We start from the raw sequence: 18,972 nt of genomic DNA, 5'->3' as shown, positions 1-18,972 counted from the left end.
GACCTTGCTTTGTGCAATGGTGTGCAGTCATGTTGGAACAGGATGGGGCCATCCCCAAACTGTTGCCGCAAAGTTGGGAGCATGAAATTTTCCACAATGGCTTTGTATGCTGAAGCTTTGAGTTTCTTTCACTGGAACTAAGGGGCCAAGCCCAATCCCTGATAAACAACCCCATACCATAATCCCCGCCTCCACCAGCCTTACACTTGGCACAGTGCAGTCAGGCGAGTAATATTCTCCTGGGAACCACCAAATCCAGACTTGCCCATTGGATTGCCAGACAGAGAAGTGTGATTCGTTACTCCATAGGACACGTCTCCACTGCTGTAGAATCCGGTCACTTGGTGATGTAGGGCTTGGATGTAGCTGCTCGGTCATGGAAACCCAATCCATGAAGCTCTCTACGCACTGTTCTTAAACTAATCTGGAGGCCACATGAACTTTGGAGGTGTGTAGCTATTGACTCTACAGAAAGTTGGCGACTTCTGCACACTGTGTGCCTCACCATGCGCTGTCCCCATTCTGTGATTTTACGTGGCTTACCACTTCGTGGCTGAGTTGCTTCCACTTTGTTATAATAGCACTAACATTGACCGTGGAATATTTAGTAGCGAGGAAATTTCACGAATTGACTTATTACAGAGATGGCATTCTATCATGGTATCACACTTGAATTCACTGAGCTACTGAGAGTGACCCATTCTTTCACAAATGTTTGTAGAAGCAGTCTGCATGCCTAGGTGCCTGCTTTTACATACCTGTGGCCATGAAAGTGATTGGAACATTTGAATTCAATGATTTGGAGGGGTGTCCCAATACTTTTGCCAATATAGTGTGTGTGTATATATACAATATATATATATATATATATATATATATATATATATATATATATATATATATATATATATATATATATATATACAGTAATCCCTCGCTATATCGCGCTTCGCCTTTCGCGGCTTCACTCCATCGCGGATTTTATATGTAAGCATATTTAAATATATATCGCGGATTTTTCGCTGCTTTGCAGGTTTCTGAGGACAATGGGTCTTTTAATTTCTGGTACATGCTTCCTCAGTTGGTTTGCCCAGTTGATTTCATACAAGGGACGCTATTGGCAGATGACTGAGAAGCTACACAGCTTACTTTTCTCTGTCTCTTGCGCTGACTTTCTCTGATCCTGACGTAGGGGGATTGAGCAGGGGGGCTGTTCGCACACCTAGACGATACGGACGCTCGTCTAAAAATGCTGAAAGATTATCTTCACGTTGCTATCTTTTGTGCAGCTGCTTCCTGAAACAACATGCTGAACGGTGCTTCGCATACTTAAAAGCACGAAGGGCACGTATTGGATTTTTTTATCTCTCTCTCTCTCTCTCTCTCTCTCTCTGCTCCTGACGGAGAGGGTGTGAGCTGCCGCCTTCAACAGCTTTGTGCCGCGGTGCTTCGCATACTTAAAAGCCAAACAGCCCTATTGATTTGTTTGCTCCTTTGAAGAGGAAGATATGTTTGCATTCTTTTAATTGTGAGACGGAACTGTCATCTCTGTCTTGTCATGGAGCACAGTTTAAACATTTGAAAAAGAGACAAATGTTTGTTTGCAGTGTTTGAGTAACGTTCCTGTCTCTCTACAACCTCCTGTGTTTCTGCGCAAATCTGTGACCCAAGCATGACAATATAAAAATAACCATATAAACATATGGTTTCTACTTCGCGGATTTTCTTATTTCGCGGGTGGCTCTGGAACGCAACCCCCGCGATGGAGGAGGGATTACTGTATATATATATATATATATATATATATATATATATATATATATATATATATATATATATATATATCAGTGGCGGGCCATCAGGGCCTGTAAGGCCTTCTCTGCTGGCTTAAAAAAATATCTGAATCACAAACTCATGTTAATTATATTTTGTCCATGAATACTTATTAAATAATTCCAAATAGTCTGTCCGCTTCCTTTCATAGCTTTTCCGATGGTTGTGCTGCGCCTGCTTCCAGACATGTATTTTCGTATTAAAGCATTTAACCAATCAGCTATTATTTGTTGCCAGGCAGGGTCAAAGTCAAAGAAGTCTGCCCAGAGGCCTTCACAATCCATTCTGCAGGCCCTCTAACACAAAATAAATGTCGATTAAACTGTTGCTTCAACCAATCAGATTTTGAGTTGGTTTCACTAGGGCCCTCTAGCAGGCGTACGGCAACGTCACCATATTCAGACCCATTGATTGGGTAGGATGGTGCGGATGGTGTAATAGAAAAATCTGAATGAGAGCATCATGGGGCAGCTGTACACATTGGTATGTTTGGCAGTGACCATTCCCGTGTCCACTGCTTCTGTCGAGCGGACATTTTCAGCCCTAAAGCGATTTAAAACTTATGCCAGAAATACGACAGGGCAGGTCCAACTTTCAGCATTAGCTTCGATGGCGATAGAAAGGGACTTTGTGATGGAACTGAAGCGCACGGATAATCTGTACAACAGAGTAATTGAACTGTTTTTGAGGAAAGAGAGGAGGATGGATTTTGTTTACAAATAATCCAAATTTTTGGTGAGTAAAATGTTGCGATTTTCCTAAATAATATTGCAAGTTTATGAGTTATTATTGATGTTTTTTATGTGTGTCGTGGGCTGTAGCTGCAGTAGAAAGGAACTTGTTCACCCCTGGTTTGTCTATTCAATAAAGGCATTTATTGTGGCTACAGGAGTTATCTATCTGCGATGCAATGGCTCTTTATACTGTATTTCTGCATATTAAGATGGTTTTTATAACCATAAATTAGCTTTTGAGGGGCGGGTTGATTCAGACGGAGCACTACTGAAGGCCTAGGTGTGAAATGCACGGTCCGCCACTGATATATATATATATTGTCACTAACTTGACAAAAAAATAGGCCACAAAAAAGTTTGGGGCAGCCACCCATATAATATTTTCCTGGCTGCAAAATACTGCAGAATTGAAATACTTTTGGAGTCCAGAACAGAATTGATTTGAAATTAACAAAATGGCGGTTGTAAAGACAGGTTAAGGAAGTGATGTCATCAGGGTCAGGCAGAATTTCCCATAATTGGTCTGCAGAGAAGTAAGAAAAAGAGTCAGTGCACTCCGCCACCTACCGGTCTGGCTTGGAAGTTACTCTCATTCAGCCCCTTTAGCTGCCTCCCATGCGCACATGTGTGATAAGTCTAGAGACGAGAGATCAGGAGAGTGCGAGGAAGAGCATTTCAAAGCCTGATGTTAAATGTTCTAAACATTGTGTGACAAGCACATTATGCAGTAAGCCTGATCCTGCAGAGGACAACAAATTACTTTGCCCTGTGTTTATTGGTTACCAGATGCAGCAGAGCAGTTGCAGAGCTGCCCTTGCGGCACTACTGTTAGAGATGGCAACTCGGTCACAATACAGTAGTATACATATTCTTCCCCTTTTTTCATTATAATGAAATTTCCTTTATAATGAAATATACTTATGGTACCATGAATTTCATTATAACAGGATTCCACATGCAAATATATATAATATGCATGTGTGTGTGTGTGTGCATGTGTGTGTATCTTGATTTCCCATTGGGGACAAATAAAGTATCTATCTATCTATCTATCTATCTATCTATCTATCTATCTATCTATCTATCTATCTATCTATCTATCTATCTATCTATCTATCTATCTATCTATCTATCCAGTGAATGCACATATAGTATACAGAAAATAAAGTATATATGACTGTATATATACATGTCTGCATGTGTATTTCTATGTTGTGTATTTTTAATGAATACTATTCAGTCTTCAAGTTTTTTCTGTAAAAGTGTACCACTCACTGAACCAGTATTTGAAGATTTATGATGTAAAAAATAAACAAATCATTTGAATTTATCTATTTAGAATTGCAGATGAAAAACACTTTCATACATATAGCCAAATAATAAAATGATATTTACCATATTTTAATTATATTCACAAATACATGCATTTATAGCAGATACAGTATATAGAAAGAAGGTAAAAAAGCAAGCAACTCTGCTGAGTGTGTGTCATTGCAAATAATGGAATCATACTGATAGCATATCATGAGCAGTGGAGAAATATTTCATTTTTGTAAAACGCTGTCAACTATATAGAAACATTTTGTGTTTTCAAAACATACAGTGTATGGTAATGACAACCTTTCATAGACCCAAGTATGGATGTGTGTGATAAACACTAAAATAAAGCAGTCAAGTGCAGCTAAGAAAGCAAAATCTTCATTAAGGCATTTGTGCCATTCACTGGCAGACACTAACCGCGCTCTATTAACTGATGTTAATAAACTGACCAATAAACTAAATTGTGTAAACAATGCAAACAACAACTGGGCACAGGATTTAAACTCTTGGCTCTTTTCAATTCTGCAGTAGAACAACAACAGTGATTACAAAGACCTCCCTTATTTTTTGGAAAAAGATAGAAGTCATAAGAGTCTAAATTTGGACCATATCGTCCAATATTAAAATTAATGTAAACTACAGTACATAAATTACAATGATAATAAATGACATGGAGCTAATGGAGTTTTAACAGAATGTATTTCATGCTGCCAGCAAAAAACTGAATGAAAATTACCAAAGTCAGGGCAGTAAATTTCATTTAGTCTCGTAGTGCACAGCATTACACACACCTTTCTCACCTCCATTTTCAATGTACTACCTTCTTGTGAATGGGCCTTTACTCCAGTTCACCTTCTGATTCTAGATTTAATAAACCTGAGCAGGAAGTGCCCATGTTTAGCCCACACTTGTGGTTCACCTTTGCTGTCATTTCTAGGCTCTCTAAACACTTTCTGATGTGCTCAGGAATTCTCTGTAGTGTGCTCTCAGGTGCTCTGGGGTCCCACTGCATTACTGAGTGTTAAACCTGTTTTTAAAGTAACTGATGTCCAGACCTTTCTGTGGGCTGTCTGTCCTCCTGAGTGTAAACCAGAATACCAGTATTTTCTTCTTAAGACACCTTACTGATATTCTGTCGGTCTGGCATCTTAAGTAATTTGATACTTAAATAGCCGTTACACTTACAACTTGCACTAGAGGACCTCACATCAGTTTTACCATAAAAAGGTGATAACAGGGTCAGATCATAATCACCTTGGGATTTTATTGATGCAGCTGCACACCAACAGTTCCTTAACAGTGTGCTTCACATTGGTATAAGTAAGTCAGTTTGATATTGGATAATTTTTTATCTTCTTGTCTTTCTGAAATGTGTTGGTCTACCTGCTTCAACTTACTACTGGACTTGTTTGGTGTTAAAATAGGTCAGTGGGATGATTCTGGTGTCAGGAGGATTTTTACACTTGTGAGGAAAGATAAGTAAGTTCAGGTAAACACCTGTGACAGATAGGGGGCACTGTTGTTCCCTTGAACCCTCGGACAACACATAAACTCAATAACAATAATCAATAACAATTCCTCCACTCCCAGCAGCTCAGTCACCCTTCCTCCCAGTCCTTTTATAGTCCATGACCCGGAAGTGCTTCTGATCCCCCCAGTCCATGTGATTCTTAGCACTTCCGGGTCAGATCAAAACTCTTCTTTTCTTCAGCCCGGAAGTATATCATCTCTTCCGTTCCTGTGATTGGGAAGTTCTTCTGGGCTATATGGAAAGTACAAACTCCTGGGCCTCCCTGCAGCATCCCCTGGCGGCCCCCACGGTATCCAGTAGGGCTGTGAAGAAAAACTCCAAGGTCCATGATGCCCTGCTGGAATTCGGGGCACCTCCATGTTGCCGGGAGGACTCCATCTGGTGGCGTGGGGGTATTGGCCGGAATGAACTATAATTAGCAAGTCATGGAACTAGGTCTTCAAAGTGCCTGTATCATTGCTTTCCTCCATCTAAAGATCTGCTAATGTCTCAGTTCATAAGCCCGTGACTCAGAAAAGTTATAGTCAATTTACAGTGTGCATCCTAATGCCCATACAACACCATCAAAACCACAGGTACCTAATCAGGTCAGGTCAGGTTGGAGAGCATGCACTGGTACAGCATGTTGCCATACCCACCACATGATGAAACAGCACCTGATCCTGGTTGGCAACACCCCATGCAGACACGTGGTATAGTCCCACCCTCTGGAAATGACCATCTTTCTGCCTCAGCCAGGTGTCACATGAGCGTCCCCTTGGCCTGGTCCAGCCACTCGCATCCTCAATAATGAGGATCCCGCAAGCCAGATCACACTCAGGGAATCGAGCCACATGGCTGTAAGCGCCATAACTGATGCTGCCTCACAGTGCAGGTAATGTGCCTCATTCGGGACTCCATGAGCAACCACTCATTTGGCACAAAGTCAAACCAGTGGTAGCCAAGGATTCTGCAAAGAGTCACAGTACTGAAGGAGTCCAGTCTTCATCTCAGGTCACTAGGATAGCATCCATATCTCACAACCATATAGCAAGACCGGACGCACCAGGACTCCAAAGACTTCATCATTTTGCATATGTATTGGGAGCACTACACACCCCTTTCCAATGACCTCATGACCCGCTATGCTCTCCCAATCCGTCTACTAATGGTACCTAATGTGGGTTTGCCATTTTGTTACAATTTTTTTCATAGCACCTTGATACACTGAACAGACCCTGACATCCTGTGCATGAAGTACCTTTTGTCATTTCTCAACAGGACAATACATAACCACACATGGCTGGCAGCTCCTTGGGAATGCCAATGTGAATTAAACACCCAGTCTACTACAGAATATGTGTAGAACATTCCAGGACACCAACAGTATGGAAATTATTGCCAACCAGGAGGAGCAGTTGCTCTGTATATGAATTATTGGCCAGGCATGTTATCTGTTCTGCATGCCAGTTTTTATGCAAACAGAAGTGTTTCTTCTGGATGTAACTTTTTTGTCAAAAAGAAAATATTTTTTGTTAAAATTTCATTTGAATAATCAAGAATATATATTCTTTTGTTTACTGTGGAAGCAAAGTACAGTGTGCTTTCTATGTAATGTGGCTTACACTTCATAGATATTACTGTCAATCTCTTGCATCTCCTCTCACCTGTGTTAGTATGGAGAAATGTAGTTAAGTGACTCTGTATGCTGAAGTAACATGGTGTACCCTGGTGTTGCAGTTGTGAGACTCACAACATGACTCTCCAGAATTTGAATCCTGATTGATGACCTGGATTTATTAAAGTTGTATGTTGTTACTGTATTTCTAAGGGGACTTCTCCATCTCCTCTATTAGTTGGCAGTGCTAAGTGGACCTGTTGTTATTTAGAGTGGGTGTGGACATGAATGTTTACTGTAAAGGAGCAGCATCTTGTTCAGAAGTAGTTCATACCTTGTGCTTGACACTGCTGCCCTGATCCTAGGCTGAGTTAAACTGGTTTAAAATCAAAGAATAGATGGATGTTTGTTACAGTATGCAGTGACTATTATTTCTCTATCAAATTGTGTAACAATATACTGTAAATCATGTATACTGTTGCCACTGAGAACTATCCATTCATCAGTCCATACTTTGTAAATAGATTTATCTATTACAAGGTTGCTGAGCCTACCTTGGAGGTTTTGCGTGCAAATTAGAATTCAGTCCTGGGCAGAGCACTGCTTTATTGTAGAAAATACAGATAGAGACTCCTTGACTCATTGGGATTGAAGTGACTTAAATCTGCCAATAAACGTAACATACATGGCTTCAGATTATGAGATGAATCAAGAAGATCCAGAGATGACCCGAGTTGACTTGTCAAAAATGTGCAAAACCTGTGCATAGCTTGGAAGATGAACTTGTACTCATGTAACCAAGGAGCCCTTATCATTGTGACTATAACAAAATTACATTTACATTTATGTGCTTAGCTTTTATCCCAAGCATCATACAAAACAGGTCAACATAATCAAGGAAACATCAGACTGAAGGAATGTTTGGGAACAAGTGTTACAAGACACGGTTATAAAACTGATTACCATGAGTGAAGAGCTCAGAACAAAATACATGCCAGTTACAACAACCCATGTTACAAAAGCCTAACAGCAAAATCAAGCTTAGTTAGACATTCATTCATCAAACAAGACAGTCTTCAAATGCTTCTTAAACCCATTATAGGAGACAGAATTTTGAATGGAGGTGGAAAACTAGTTCAACCAGCTAGGAGTTACACATTAAACAAGTCTAGATTGAAATTTGATTGCCCATAGAGGTATAGTATCATCCCCAGACACCATTCATCAGCAGCCCTGAGTAGTTGAGAAGGAGAATAGGACTTCACAACACAAGTGTCTCCATATATATTGGTGCTGACCTGTAAAATACTCTACAGGTAACCATCAAGGACTTGAAATTAATATACGGACCCAATGTACTAATCTGAAAAGAGGAATGATATGTGCCAGTTGTCCTACCAGCAGACAGTTGCAGTTGTCCAGACTTGACAAGACCAAAGCCTGGACCAGGAGTTGTGCTGCATACGTAGGGTTTGATCTTACTGATGCTGTATTGAGTGAATCGGCAAGATCAATCGACAGTTGCAACATGTTGACCAGAAGACATCTGGTCACCGCTCAACACCCTAAAGTTGTGTACCTTACTATAGAACTTGATTTGTCGAACATTTGTATTTGACTTTTATCTGAACTCCCGGATTTCATTTATTCAGTTTCTAAACCCAGTTATTGCAGTATTGTGTTGCAGGTGCCTTCAGGCTCTCCTGGCACCATAAAGCACAAGACAGGGGTTACAGCATTGGAGAGGGTACTTGCCTATAACTGAGTACACAAATGCACATGTCCACGTGGGTCAAAACAGTTATTTTTCAGCCTGAGATGTATTTGAATCAAAGCCTGGATTTCAACCTACAATGTTAAAACACAAAGTCATTAGGGCTAACCACTGTGCCATCATGCTTTCTTTCTTTTTTTATTAATTAAATTACTATATGGCTCAGAGTGCTGTCATGCTTTATAAATGTACACATTACATTATATGTAAAAATATTGTATATGATGTAAGGTTAAAGATCTCAAAAATTCTTTAATCATCTAAGGTTAAGTAGCAGTACTAACAATTAAAAGAAAGTTTAACCTCAGTGAGACGTGTGAAAGCTGCTGTCATTTTCTTAATGTACTGGCCAGCCCTTTCTTATCAGTCTTCAGTGCCACAGAAGATTCAGTGAAATGTGTCACATAGTAACAGATTCATCATTTCCAGGTATACGACTAAACAATTATTAATTGTAAAAGTTTGAAAGGAAGAAGTATGAAAACCCCTAGACATTCATTTTACTTTACTGTTCGGCCAGCTGCAGTTTTTGCATGCAGATGTCTCCTCTTTTTTTCCTACTGACCTGGAGCATCTTTCTCACTTTATGGTTGTTTTTCATCAGCAGCTTTTCAGATCGCTTACGTAATGTCGGCTGTTTATTTAAAATGAAAAGAAAATGAGATTGATAGGTTTTTATTACTACAGAAAATTTCAAATGAATTACGCAGACATCGTTGTGTGAGGTCCGTGTCCCATCGTTTCAGCAGACGGTAAACAAAACCGCGCACCCATCATAGGACTTTACAATTAGTCTGCATCTGCAGTACATATTGCCATTATTAAACTATTTTTTAATAAAACGTAATTGTGTGCTTTACAGCTTTTCGTTGGATTAGACCAGTAGTCGAAGTCGTCACGCGAACTGTGGATTCGCTCGTCCTCGAAGGGAAACTCTTGAAACATGGAGTCACCAGAGTCCTGAAGCACCTAAACTCGCCGCTCCTCGTCAATTGAAAGTCGGCTGCCCGAATTTTAGGCTACATTGCAGACTGAAGCTACTGATCGACTTCTGTCAAACCGGGAGTTTATTAGGCACGCGGCCAATTTATATTTTGGCCGGTCGTACAGATCTGTGCCGGGAGGGAGCGCGCGGACGTCAATCAAACGGCTGCTGAAGGCGGAGTGCGTTCTCTGCGCTCAGCTCTTCCCCACGCGCGTGTCTGATGCTTTTAAATCCTCCCACTGTGTTCAGCTGGAGAAGCTCTGGGAGCGACAATAGAAAAACTCCCATTCGATCATACCGTGCGCGCGCGCTCGCACGCGTCCTACTGCTTTTTTTCCTTCCTTTTTTTCTTATGGAATTGCCTTTTCTAACCTAAAGCTGGATGCAGAACGGGCACGAAACAGGAGGGAGCAAAGCCCCGGTTGTATTAGGGAAAAGGAGGAGAGAGACAGACAGTGGTGCCTTTTGATGAGTGTGGATTGCATTGTTAAATGTTCTTACCTTATTCTTTCACGATCATGCTTTATTTTCAGCTGGTGATAATGGCAGGGACTGTCATGCTGGCTTATTACTTCGAGTACACGGACACTTTCAACGTTCACGTCCAAGGATTTTTCTGCTATGACAGCTCGTACACCAAGCCCTATCCTGGACCAGAAGAAAAAAGTGCCATCCCACCAGCGCTGCTTTTCTCGGTGGTGGCTGGAGTCCCGGCTCTTGTAGTGAGTTATTATTATTATTATTATTATTATTATTATTATTATTATTATTAATTATTATGCAACATAAGGTATATTTGTTCCCTGATGCCTCCAATTAGGTAGAGTACATTTGTTCTATAGTTTGTAGAGCAATATTTTCCTTATTTGGCAGCCTTGACAACGATGCTTTAAAGGCACTTGATGCATACAGAGAATTTAAATAACGAACATTCATGACATGAGATGGTACTTTATATTTATTTAAGGGAAGATCGATCGTCATTTTGAATAATGTTTTATTTGTTTAATAACCTCTGTATTACTTAATGTTTTCAGCAATATATTCTACATCTGTCCTGTTTCATCTGGTCATGGCAACGATAATGGGCTTCATCAAAATTGTCACAATCTTCCTGAAACCTACTTAACGATAATTTGCAGATTTAAGAAATGATAGGAGGGACTCCCAGGAATGAACTTTTTTTTACTATCATACATAGTTATTTATCTTTACTCCACTTCTAAACAAAACGAATCAAGCCATACGGTGAACAGAAGTTATAGCATATTGCGGCTACATACAGCAATGCAACAAAGTGAACCATTTAAAATAGAATAATTACAACATGCATTAAAAGTATAATCTATCTTTAACTTTAAGAGATTAGTTAAGTACTCCATGAAAAATCTATCTATCTATCTATCTATCTATCTATCTATCTATCTATCTATCTATCTATCTATCTATCTATCTATCTATCTATCTATCTATCTATCTATCTATCTATCTCTATCACATATGCATATTACTAAACTGTAGGCTACAGCAAGTACAATACTATACTTACTAATTTTGAGGATACCCATATGGACACATATCCATATAATTTCATAGTAATCGCAGCATCAAAATCAGATTCTCTAATTGTGAATGTACTCCTTGTTTTTGCAAAGGGTTTCACTGACACATATGATGGAATATGTGCACAAAGGCTTTTCAAAATGAATCTTAGAATAGTCAGTGCATAATGAGCCCTGTATTAGTAATTATTTTGGATACTGTATACCCTAAACACATACAATACATATTCATTTTCACCAATTACCATGTTTTTTATTTATCCTTTTAGCTTAATTTTATTCTGAGTTGATGTGAGGTGGAGCCGCATTCTGGATTTACCTGAGGCAAGTTGTTTATGAGCTTAGCTTTTGTGCTGCCTCTAAAACACCAGTAATTTGACATATCCGTTCAAACTTCATGGACATTGGCCTGTAAAAGGAATTCTAAACAATTCTAAACAAAGTGTACTTAGGTACTGGATGAACATGCGTTCTCCAAGAAGTTGTGTGAAAGACCGAGTTGAAAGTAGTAACTTGCATTGCTTGTGTAGTGTGGTGTGATGGGTAAGGCTTTGAATTTCAAACCCTGCAGTTACGAGTTCAACTCCTGATACTGTGTGACCATGATCCAGTCACTTCACTTGCCTGTTCTCCACTTCAGGGTGAACAATTGCATCTTTCCAAATGTTGTAATTAGCCTTGGATAAAGGTGTCAGCAGGTAATAATAATTGCTTTTTACATAATTTGAACATGTAATGTGCTTAATTGCCCTATGTTACTTTTATATGTCTATGAATGTTAGACAATGTTTTCATTTTTCAAAAGATTTTTAGTAATTACAATTGCTTTAAAATGTAAGAAATCAAATTATGTGGATGATGAGGTAGTCCAATCAGAGTCTCTGCTGTGGGTCTCAGTGATTTTTTTTTTATATAAGCACGCTTGCAGCCTGACAGGGTTTTTGCTCGTTTTAAGTCTGATTCAAATTCTTGCTGTAGTGGCTTTTCTCTAAAAACTGCATGGTCTGCTTGTGTGCATGTAGGTTTCATTCAAGCATTTGGTCTTACCCCAGTTCAAGACAAAGTAGGTTTAATTTTTGACTGAATATTTCCCAGGTTTGAGTTAGTTTGGTAAGTGTCTGTGTGTTCTTTGTGGTGGATGGGCACTCCATCCTTGTCTCATTCCTTCTTTATATCCAGTGTTGCCTTAAAAAGTTCTGACTCTCCACTGTCCTGAGCTGGATAAAGCTGTTTCAGGAAACTGAAAAGATGTAAAACCAATATTTATACTATGTGGTGATATCTTTCAGGTCAGTTAGTCAGTCATCATCCAACCCGCTATATCCTAACACAGGGTCACGGGGGTCTGCTGGAGCCAATCCCAGCCAGCACAGGGCACAAGGCAGGAACAAATCCCTGGGCAGGGCACACACACCCACACACCAAGCACACACTAGGGACAGTTTAGGATCGGCAATGCACCCAACCTACATGTCTTTGGACTGTGGGAGGAAACTGGAGCACCCACAGGAAACCCATGCAGACACGGGGAGAACATGAAAACTCCACACAGGGAGGACCCGGGAAGCAAACCTAGGTGTGCTTAGTGCGAAGCAGCAGCGCTACCACTGTGACACCGTGCCGCCCTATCTTTCAGGTGTATAGTTCTATTCTTGCCACAGTAAAACTCTTTTAATCTTTTTATTTGTAAAGACTGTTGTATAATTTTCTACCTATAAGTGTCATTCAGTTTGCTCAGTTTATTTAAAGGCTTGTGGAAAAGATCACTATACAAATTGGCACATAAAAAGAAAGCTAATAAGCTTATAAATAAAAATTACAGACTCGGATGGAAAATAACATTCATGAAAGATGGGAAAAACATAGGAAAATAAATAAATTATAGTTAACAAAATTGATTCAGATTTTTATTATGAGGTAATTTGAAAAAAAAAAATCTACTCTGTTTTTATATATAGTGGTTGTGTAAAGTAGAATCTACATAGTAAACCAGTTTGTAATAGGTCTGCTAAGAATAATTTTTACTTTAGTGTTTACTTTACATACTACCTTTCACAGTGGGCAGCCCAATGACCCAATGGTTGCTCTGCTTCCTCAAAGTGCCAGTGTCCTGAACTCAAAGCTGTCTGCATTCTTAAAAATAAAAGTGCCAAACTGGTTTACTTCAGAGCAATGACATAGTGTAACCATTATTGGTTCCCACAAGAACCATCCATATGAAGGTTCCAGGAGGAACCTTCATTTAGGTCCCTAACAGGTTCCATAAGTAACAAAGAATAGATAACAAGATTTGTGAAATACCAGTGGGTTCCTGGTTATAAAGGGACTCTTGGTGCATACAGTAACAAGGGCTAAATGTGGGGTTTCTTAATCTGCCAGTATCCTGCCTGATAGTCTGCTATACATTAAACATTTCTGTTATGTCCACATATTAGGAATGTTTTCAAAGCCTAAAGAACCAATTTCATATGTCAATAACCCTTCACAGAATGAAATGGTGCTTTATCAAGCATTGTTTCTACTAAAAACCCAACAACCTAGTAAAATGCTATTACAGAACCGCTATTTTTAAGAGTGTGCATGTAACTTTTTTTTCCCAAGACAGGCTGTTTATGTTAACTGATGACATTAAATTGACCCCGGTGGAAATGAGTGTGGCCTATGATGGATGCAAACTCACTCCAAACTTTGCTTCTGCCTTTGCTGCAGCTCCTTGCGGTAGACAACACTAAATTAGACCAAATGGGGTTGATAATGGAAGATGAGCCTTTCACAGCTGGCACAATAAGTAGGCACTTTAAAAGGCAAGCGTGAGGTTACAATGCCATCCTACTACCAGTAGTCTAATTGCACATACCAGCATTGCATTGTCAAATAATTAAAAAATAGCGTATTCTTTTTTGACTATATGTTAGATATTGTCAAAACCTGCATAATATTTCACCACAATGTAGTCCACTCCTGTCGCATGCATAAACAGCCAACACATTTGAAGCAGAGGCAGTTTAAGTGATGTGCTTAGGGTCACAGAGGATATATTGGTGGGAAATAACCATAGGAAAAAGATACTTTTTTGCAGAAAATTTACCAAGAGGAATTTTTAGGATGGCTTTGCATTTAATTTTTCAATAATATTCTGTTTATTAATTGGAAGTTTACCATAAAATATTAATTAAGGATGAATGAGACCATTCTTCTTATCAAAGATTATAAACATAAACATTTACATAATTACAGGAGCAAAAATATTTGTAAGGTAGAATAAACAACTGAAGCAATTTAAAATTAAGTAATGGTTTAGTCTTTAATATGTTTCTCTACAGTAAAGGTTATATATGCCAATCTTATTTTAAATAATATACTATAGATAGATTCAAGAGAATTTTTGTCATTTAATCCATATACAGTAGTACAGCATACAATGAAAAGAAAACAACGTTCCTTCAGGACCATGGTGCTACATAAAACACAGGACAACGAAGAATCCATGACACATAACATAAAGACACATAATATATAATAAGGTGCATGTGAGTCAAATGTGCAAACATGTGCAACCATGTGCAACACTGCAGAACAGAACATATATATCAGATATCAGACTGGTCCATGAGTGTTCAGGAGTCTGGCTGTTTGGGGGAAGAAACTGTTACTCATTCTGGTGGTGAGGGCCCAAATGCTTCTGTACCTTTTTCTCAATGGCAGGAGTGTAAACAGTGAGTGTGAAGGGTGTGTTGGATCATTCACAATGCTGGTGGTTTTGCGGATGCAACGTGAGGTGTAAATGTCCGTGATGGAGGGAAGAGAGAGACACTGATGATCTTCTCAGCTGTCTTCACTATCTGTTGTAGGGCTTTGCGATCCCTGACCGTGCAATTTCCAAACCAGACAGTGATGCAGTTGCTCAGGATGCTCTCTATGGTTCCTCTGTAGAATATTGTTAGATAGATAATGCATAGTCTAATTAAAATTGACATAATTAAATCTAGTCAGTGATTATTTTGTAATATCTAAAGGCTACAGGTAAAGAAGACTGCTGGTAGCTCTTCCTGAATCACAGACAAAAAATTAGAATTATTGACTCTGCAGGTTGACTAGGGTGTCATGCAGAGGTTATCAGACATTATTTATGTTAGCTAGCTTGTTAGTTAATGTCTATATTGTCTGCTGCTGCCCTTTTAGAGCCCAGGCTAGTGTCCAGAACACAGCTTGTCTTCCTGATAAACTTATTATATCTATTGAGGCCTGTTCACATGCAACTGCCATGAGGATGATGATGATGATTATTATTATGCAGTATTATGCTGGTGGAGTGGTTAATTGTCTACTGGGTAGCTCCAGGACTGTAGGTTCAATTTCCAGTCTCATTTCTTGCTTTGTGGAGTGTGCATATTCTTCCAATACATGCATAAAGTTGTTCCAGTTTTCCTTACACAACTTAAGCAAATGTGTGTTACGCAAGCTAGCTATGACTACTAGACCTGTATGGATGTGTGTCTTACCATGGTCTGGCATCTTGTCCAAAGCTGTTTCCTGGGCTTGCACCCAGTACTGCAAATGATCTTGCATCAAGAAATGGATGAATATTTTGTTGTTGCAAACAGAAAGAGATCCACTTGTACAAATGCCATATCAACCTACTAAAGAGAATCAGCTGGGCAAGTCAAAAATGACATCCTCCTACACACACATGCTTATTAAATTCATGCAGCCCTTTATAATTCTTAGCTACAAATTCAAAATTTTAAAGTGTCTAGGTTTCAGTATCAGTGACTCTTTTAGTTTAATTAAAAGCAGACTAACATTAATCAAGCAATATCCTGGTCTGGCAAGTTATTAAGAAAATGAGTGAAGGTGATATATAAATTAGAGTGTACATAAAGTCAATGAAAGTTCACATAATGTAATAACTTATTTATGCAAGACATTTTTTAATTTCCAACTTTAAGAGTTTAGTTAAGTGCTCCATGAAAAATCTATCTATCTATCTATCTATCTATCTATCTATCTATCTATCTATCTATCTATCTATCTATCTATCTATCTATCTATCTATCTATCTATCTATCTATCTATCTATCTATCTATCTATCTATCTATCTATCTATCTATCTATCTTCTTTTAGTGTTGATTTGGTAAACATAACCAAGCATGCAAAAGCATATGAAACTATATTGATTTGGAAATGCTTCAGTTGTAGTGTGGATGGGCATCATTTAGTACCAAAATTGTACGTGATTGTAAGTGGCCAGTTAGCTCAGGACTGTCCAGTGCTTGCTGTGTATAGGCAAAGCATTGTGTCCTGCAGTCATCCCCAGTTAATATCATTAGTTACTCTCCAGCCTGAAAAGCATGAATAAAGTCAGTGTGGAAGATTGGCTAAGGCACTGAACTACATTCTTTGAAGGTGCTTGTTCATCTCCTACACTGATTCTAATATCAGTCACTTATTTTGCTAGTGCTTCTTTTCTATACCTTGAAGAGACCTTGAGGTATTACTAGTACAGTAAGTGCAAATGGAAGTATGATTTTATTTTAATTATTCAACATCATGCATTGCTGTGCTTTTGCTTGACTCCAGACCTATTTCATTGTCTTTAGGAGTTTGTATGTTCTCACATTGTCCTTGTGGTATTTATTTCTGAATACTTTGCATTTCTTTTTCACATGCCAGAGATGTATGTGTCAGGTCACCTGGCAATTCAAAAATGTTAAAACCAATTCTGCTGTTAATGAGAGTTGAGTGTCTGCGAGCATGTCCTACAGTGGTTTAATGCCTCATCTACTTTTGGTTCCTAATTTGTGTTTGATGCTGCTAGGATAGGCTGAAGCCCCCTCTAAATGTATAATTCAAAACTTTTTATTCACTTTAATATGTGTGTATATAAATGTAAATGTGTAATTATGTACTTTACTGTTGCCATTTTGAAAGCATAAATCTGTATAAGTGTTCTTAAACAGATCTCAGTGAACTGTTATTTTTAAGAATAAACTGAGTTACACTCAAAAGTAAGCAAATTATTAGCAAAATCTTTACACCTCAATATCAATGCAAATATGTAGTCTGCCAATCATGAGGCAGTAGCACAATGCAAACAAATGTAGATACAGGAGAACAACTTTAGTTACTGTTCACATCAAAAACGAGAATGGGAAAAAATGTGATCTCAATGATCGTCTCAAACTGGTTTTATGAATATTGCAATGAGTTAAGTGTTCTTTAGTGGCCTTCCCATTCAAAAGGATCTGAATCCAATGTGGTGGAACGGGAGATCTGCAGCATGAACGTGCAGCTCACAAGTCTATGCTATCGTGTCAACATGAAGCAGAATCTTAGTGGAATGTTTCCAGCATCTTATGGAATCCATTCCACAAAGAACTGAGGCTGTTTTTAGAGCAAAAGACGGCTCTAGCCAGTATTAGTTTAGTGTTTCTTATATTTTGCTCAGTGAGTGTATATACTGTATTAGTGTACTTTCAGAGACTAAAAGTATACTATTAAGTATAGTACATTAAACAGGGTTATACAGGACATCTTTAACAGTGAGTCTTGCAAAACTTAAACTAGACAGATTTGTGGATTTATGTACTAATGTGTCATTTATTTAGTTTGGTTTCAGCAATGTTCTTAATTGTCCATATAACCCTGTATTGGAATTAATGGGTTTACAAAATGAATGAATAAATTGCCAGCAGCACACACATGAGCAGTAGAGAGAGGGACACTGTTCACGCTAAGTGGCCATATCTTCCGCTGTCTGAAAGAGGTTTCCTTCAGTTATGAGGTGGAACTGGCGGCTTGTCCCCATCTCTGGTTTTATCATGGTGGACAGCTCGAGAGAGAGAGAGGGGGATTGTCATTCTCTCCAGTGACATATAGGAAACAATATAGGATGTCATCAGCACTGCAGCCTCCAAACTTCATAGGTCTTGGTTAACTTCCAAACTTCCAAAACTGAACAAATTCTATGTGTAATTTGTATGTTCTACGTTCCTTTAGAAACTGAAAGGAAAATAGGCTGGTAATACCCATCTGTGTTTGATTCTTGCCTTTTATCATAGCTTACAGTTCTTGCAGTCATGCATTTGCCATAGTAGGATAACATAAAGACTGACTGGCATGCTATTGTTTATTTCATGGTGCATTTTGAAGCATTTGCATTCTATTAAATTTAGATTTTGTGAAATTAAACCTATTATTCTGTGCTTTGCATATTCTTTCACATTTGCCATCTTTTTAGTTTCACTGTTGTTGATTTAGTTCCTTTTCTTGGAGAATTTTCTGCATAGTTCTACAAGCTGTGCTCTTTGTTTACCTCCAAGTTACTCTGAGTTCTGCTGGGACGTGATCTACTTCTACCTTTACCCATTAATATGTTTATTTCTGTCTGTTTCATCTGTTTATAGTATAGTATGCATGGATAGACTTCTTCTTTTAACGTCAGTGCCTTTTTCAGTTCACATGTGTCTGTTATAGGCTTTCCTTTCTTCTTAGAGGTCCTGAATATATTCCGTTCATCTCTCTTTGATGTCTTCTGGGCCCCTTAGTGTCACACTGTTTTTATCCTTAATGTAAAGCAATTCTTTTCTTTTCCCATTTAGGTGTTTCATGTCATTTTCTTTACACTGCATTAC

General features: G+C 38.7%; 1 protein-coding gene across 3 annotated transcripts in view; it reads left to right on the top strand.

Annotated features, from left to right (window-relative positions):
* LOC114658970 (phospholipid phosphatase-related protein type 5-like) overlaps positions 1-18,972 on the top strand; it is a 403,832-nt gene that overhangs the window by 223,053 nt on the left and 161,807 nt on the right. For 2 of the 3 annotated variants that reach the window (XM_051933202.1, XM_051933203.1), the window contains exon 3: positions 10,308-10,496. In XM_051933202.1, the coding sequence (XP_051789162.1) occupies positions 10,308-10,496 (189 nt within the window). Of the gene's footprint in view, positions 1-9,739; positions 10,497-18,972 lie in introns of those variants that run through there. The other variant, XM_028811124.2, reaches the window with a different exon arrangement.

This window comes from Erpetoichthys calabaricus, chromosome 10 (assembly GCF_900747795.2).
Source record: "Erpetoichthys calabaricus chromosome 10, fErpCal1.3, whole genome shotgun sequence".
NCBI lineage: Eukaryota > Metazoa > Chordata > Cladistia > Polypteriformes > Polypteridae > Erpetoichthys > Erpetoichthys calabaricus.
The sequence above is the reverse complement of the archived record's forward strand: the minus strand, read 5'-3'. Positions and strand labels throughout refer to the sequence as shown.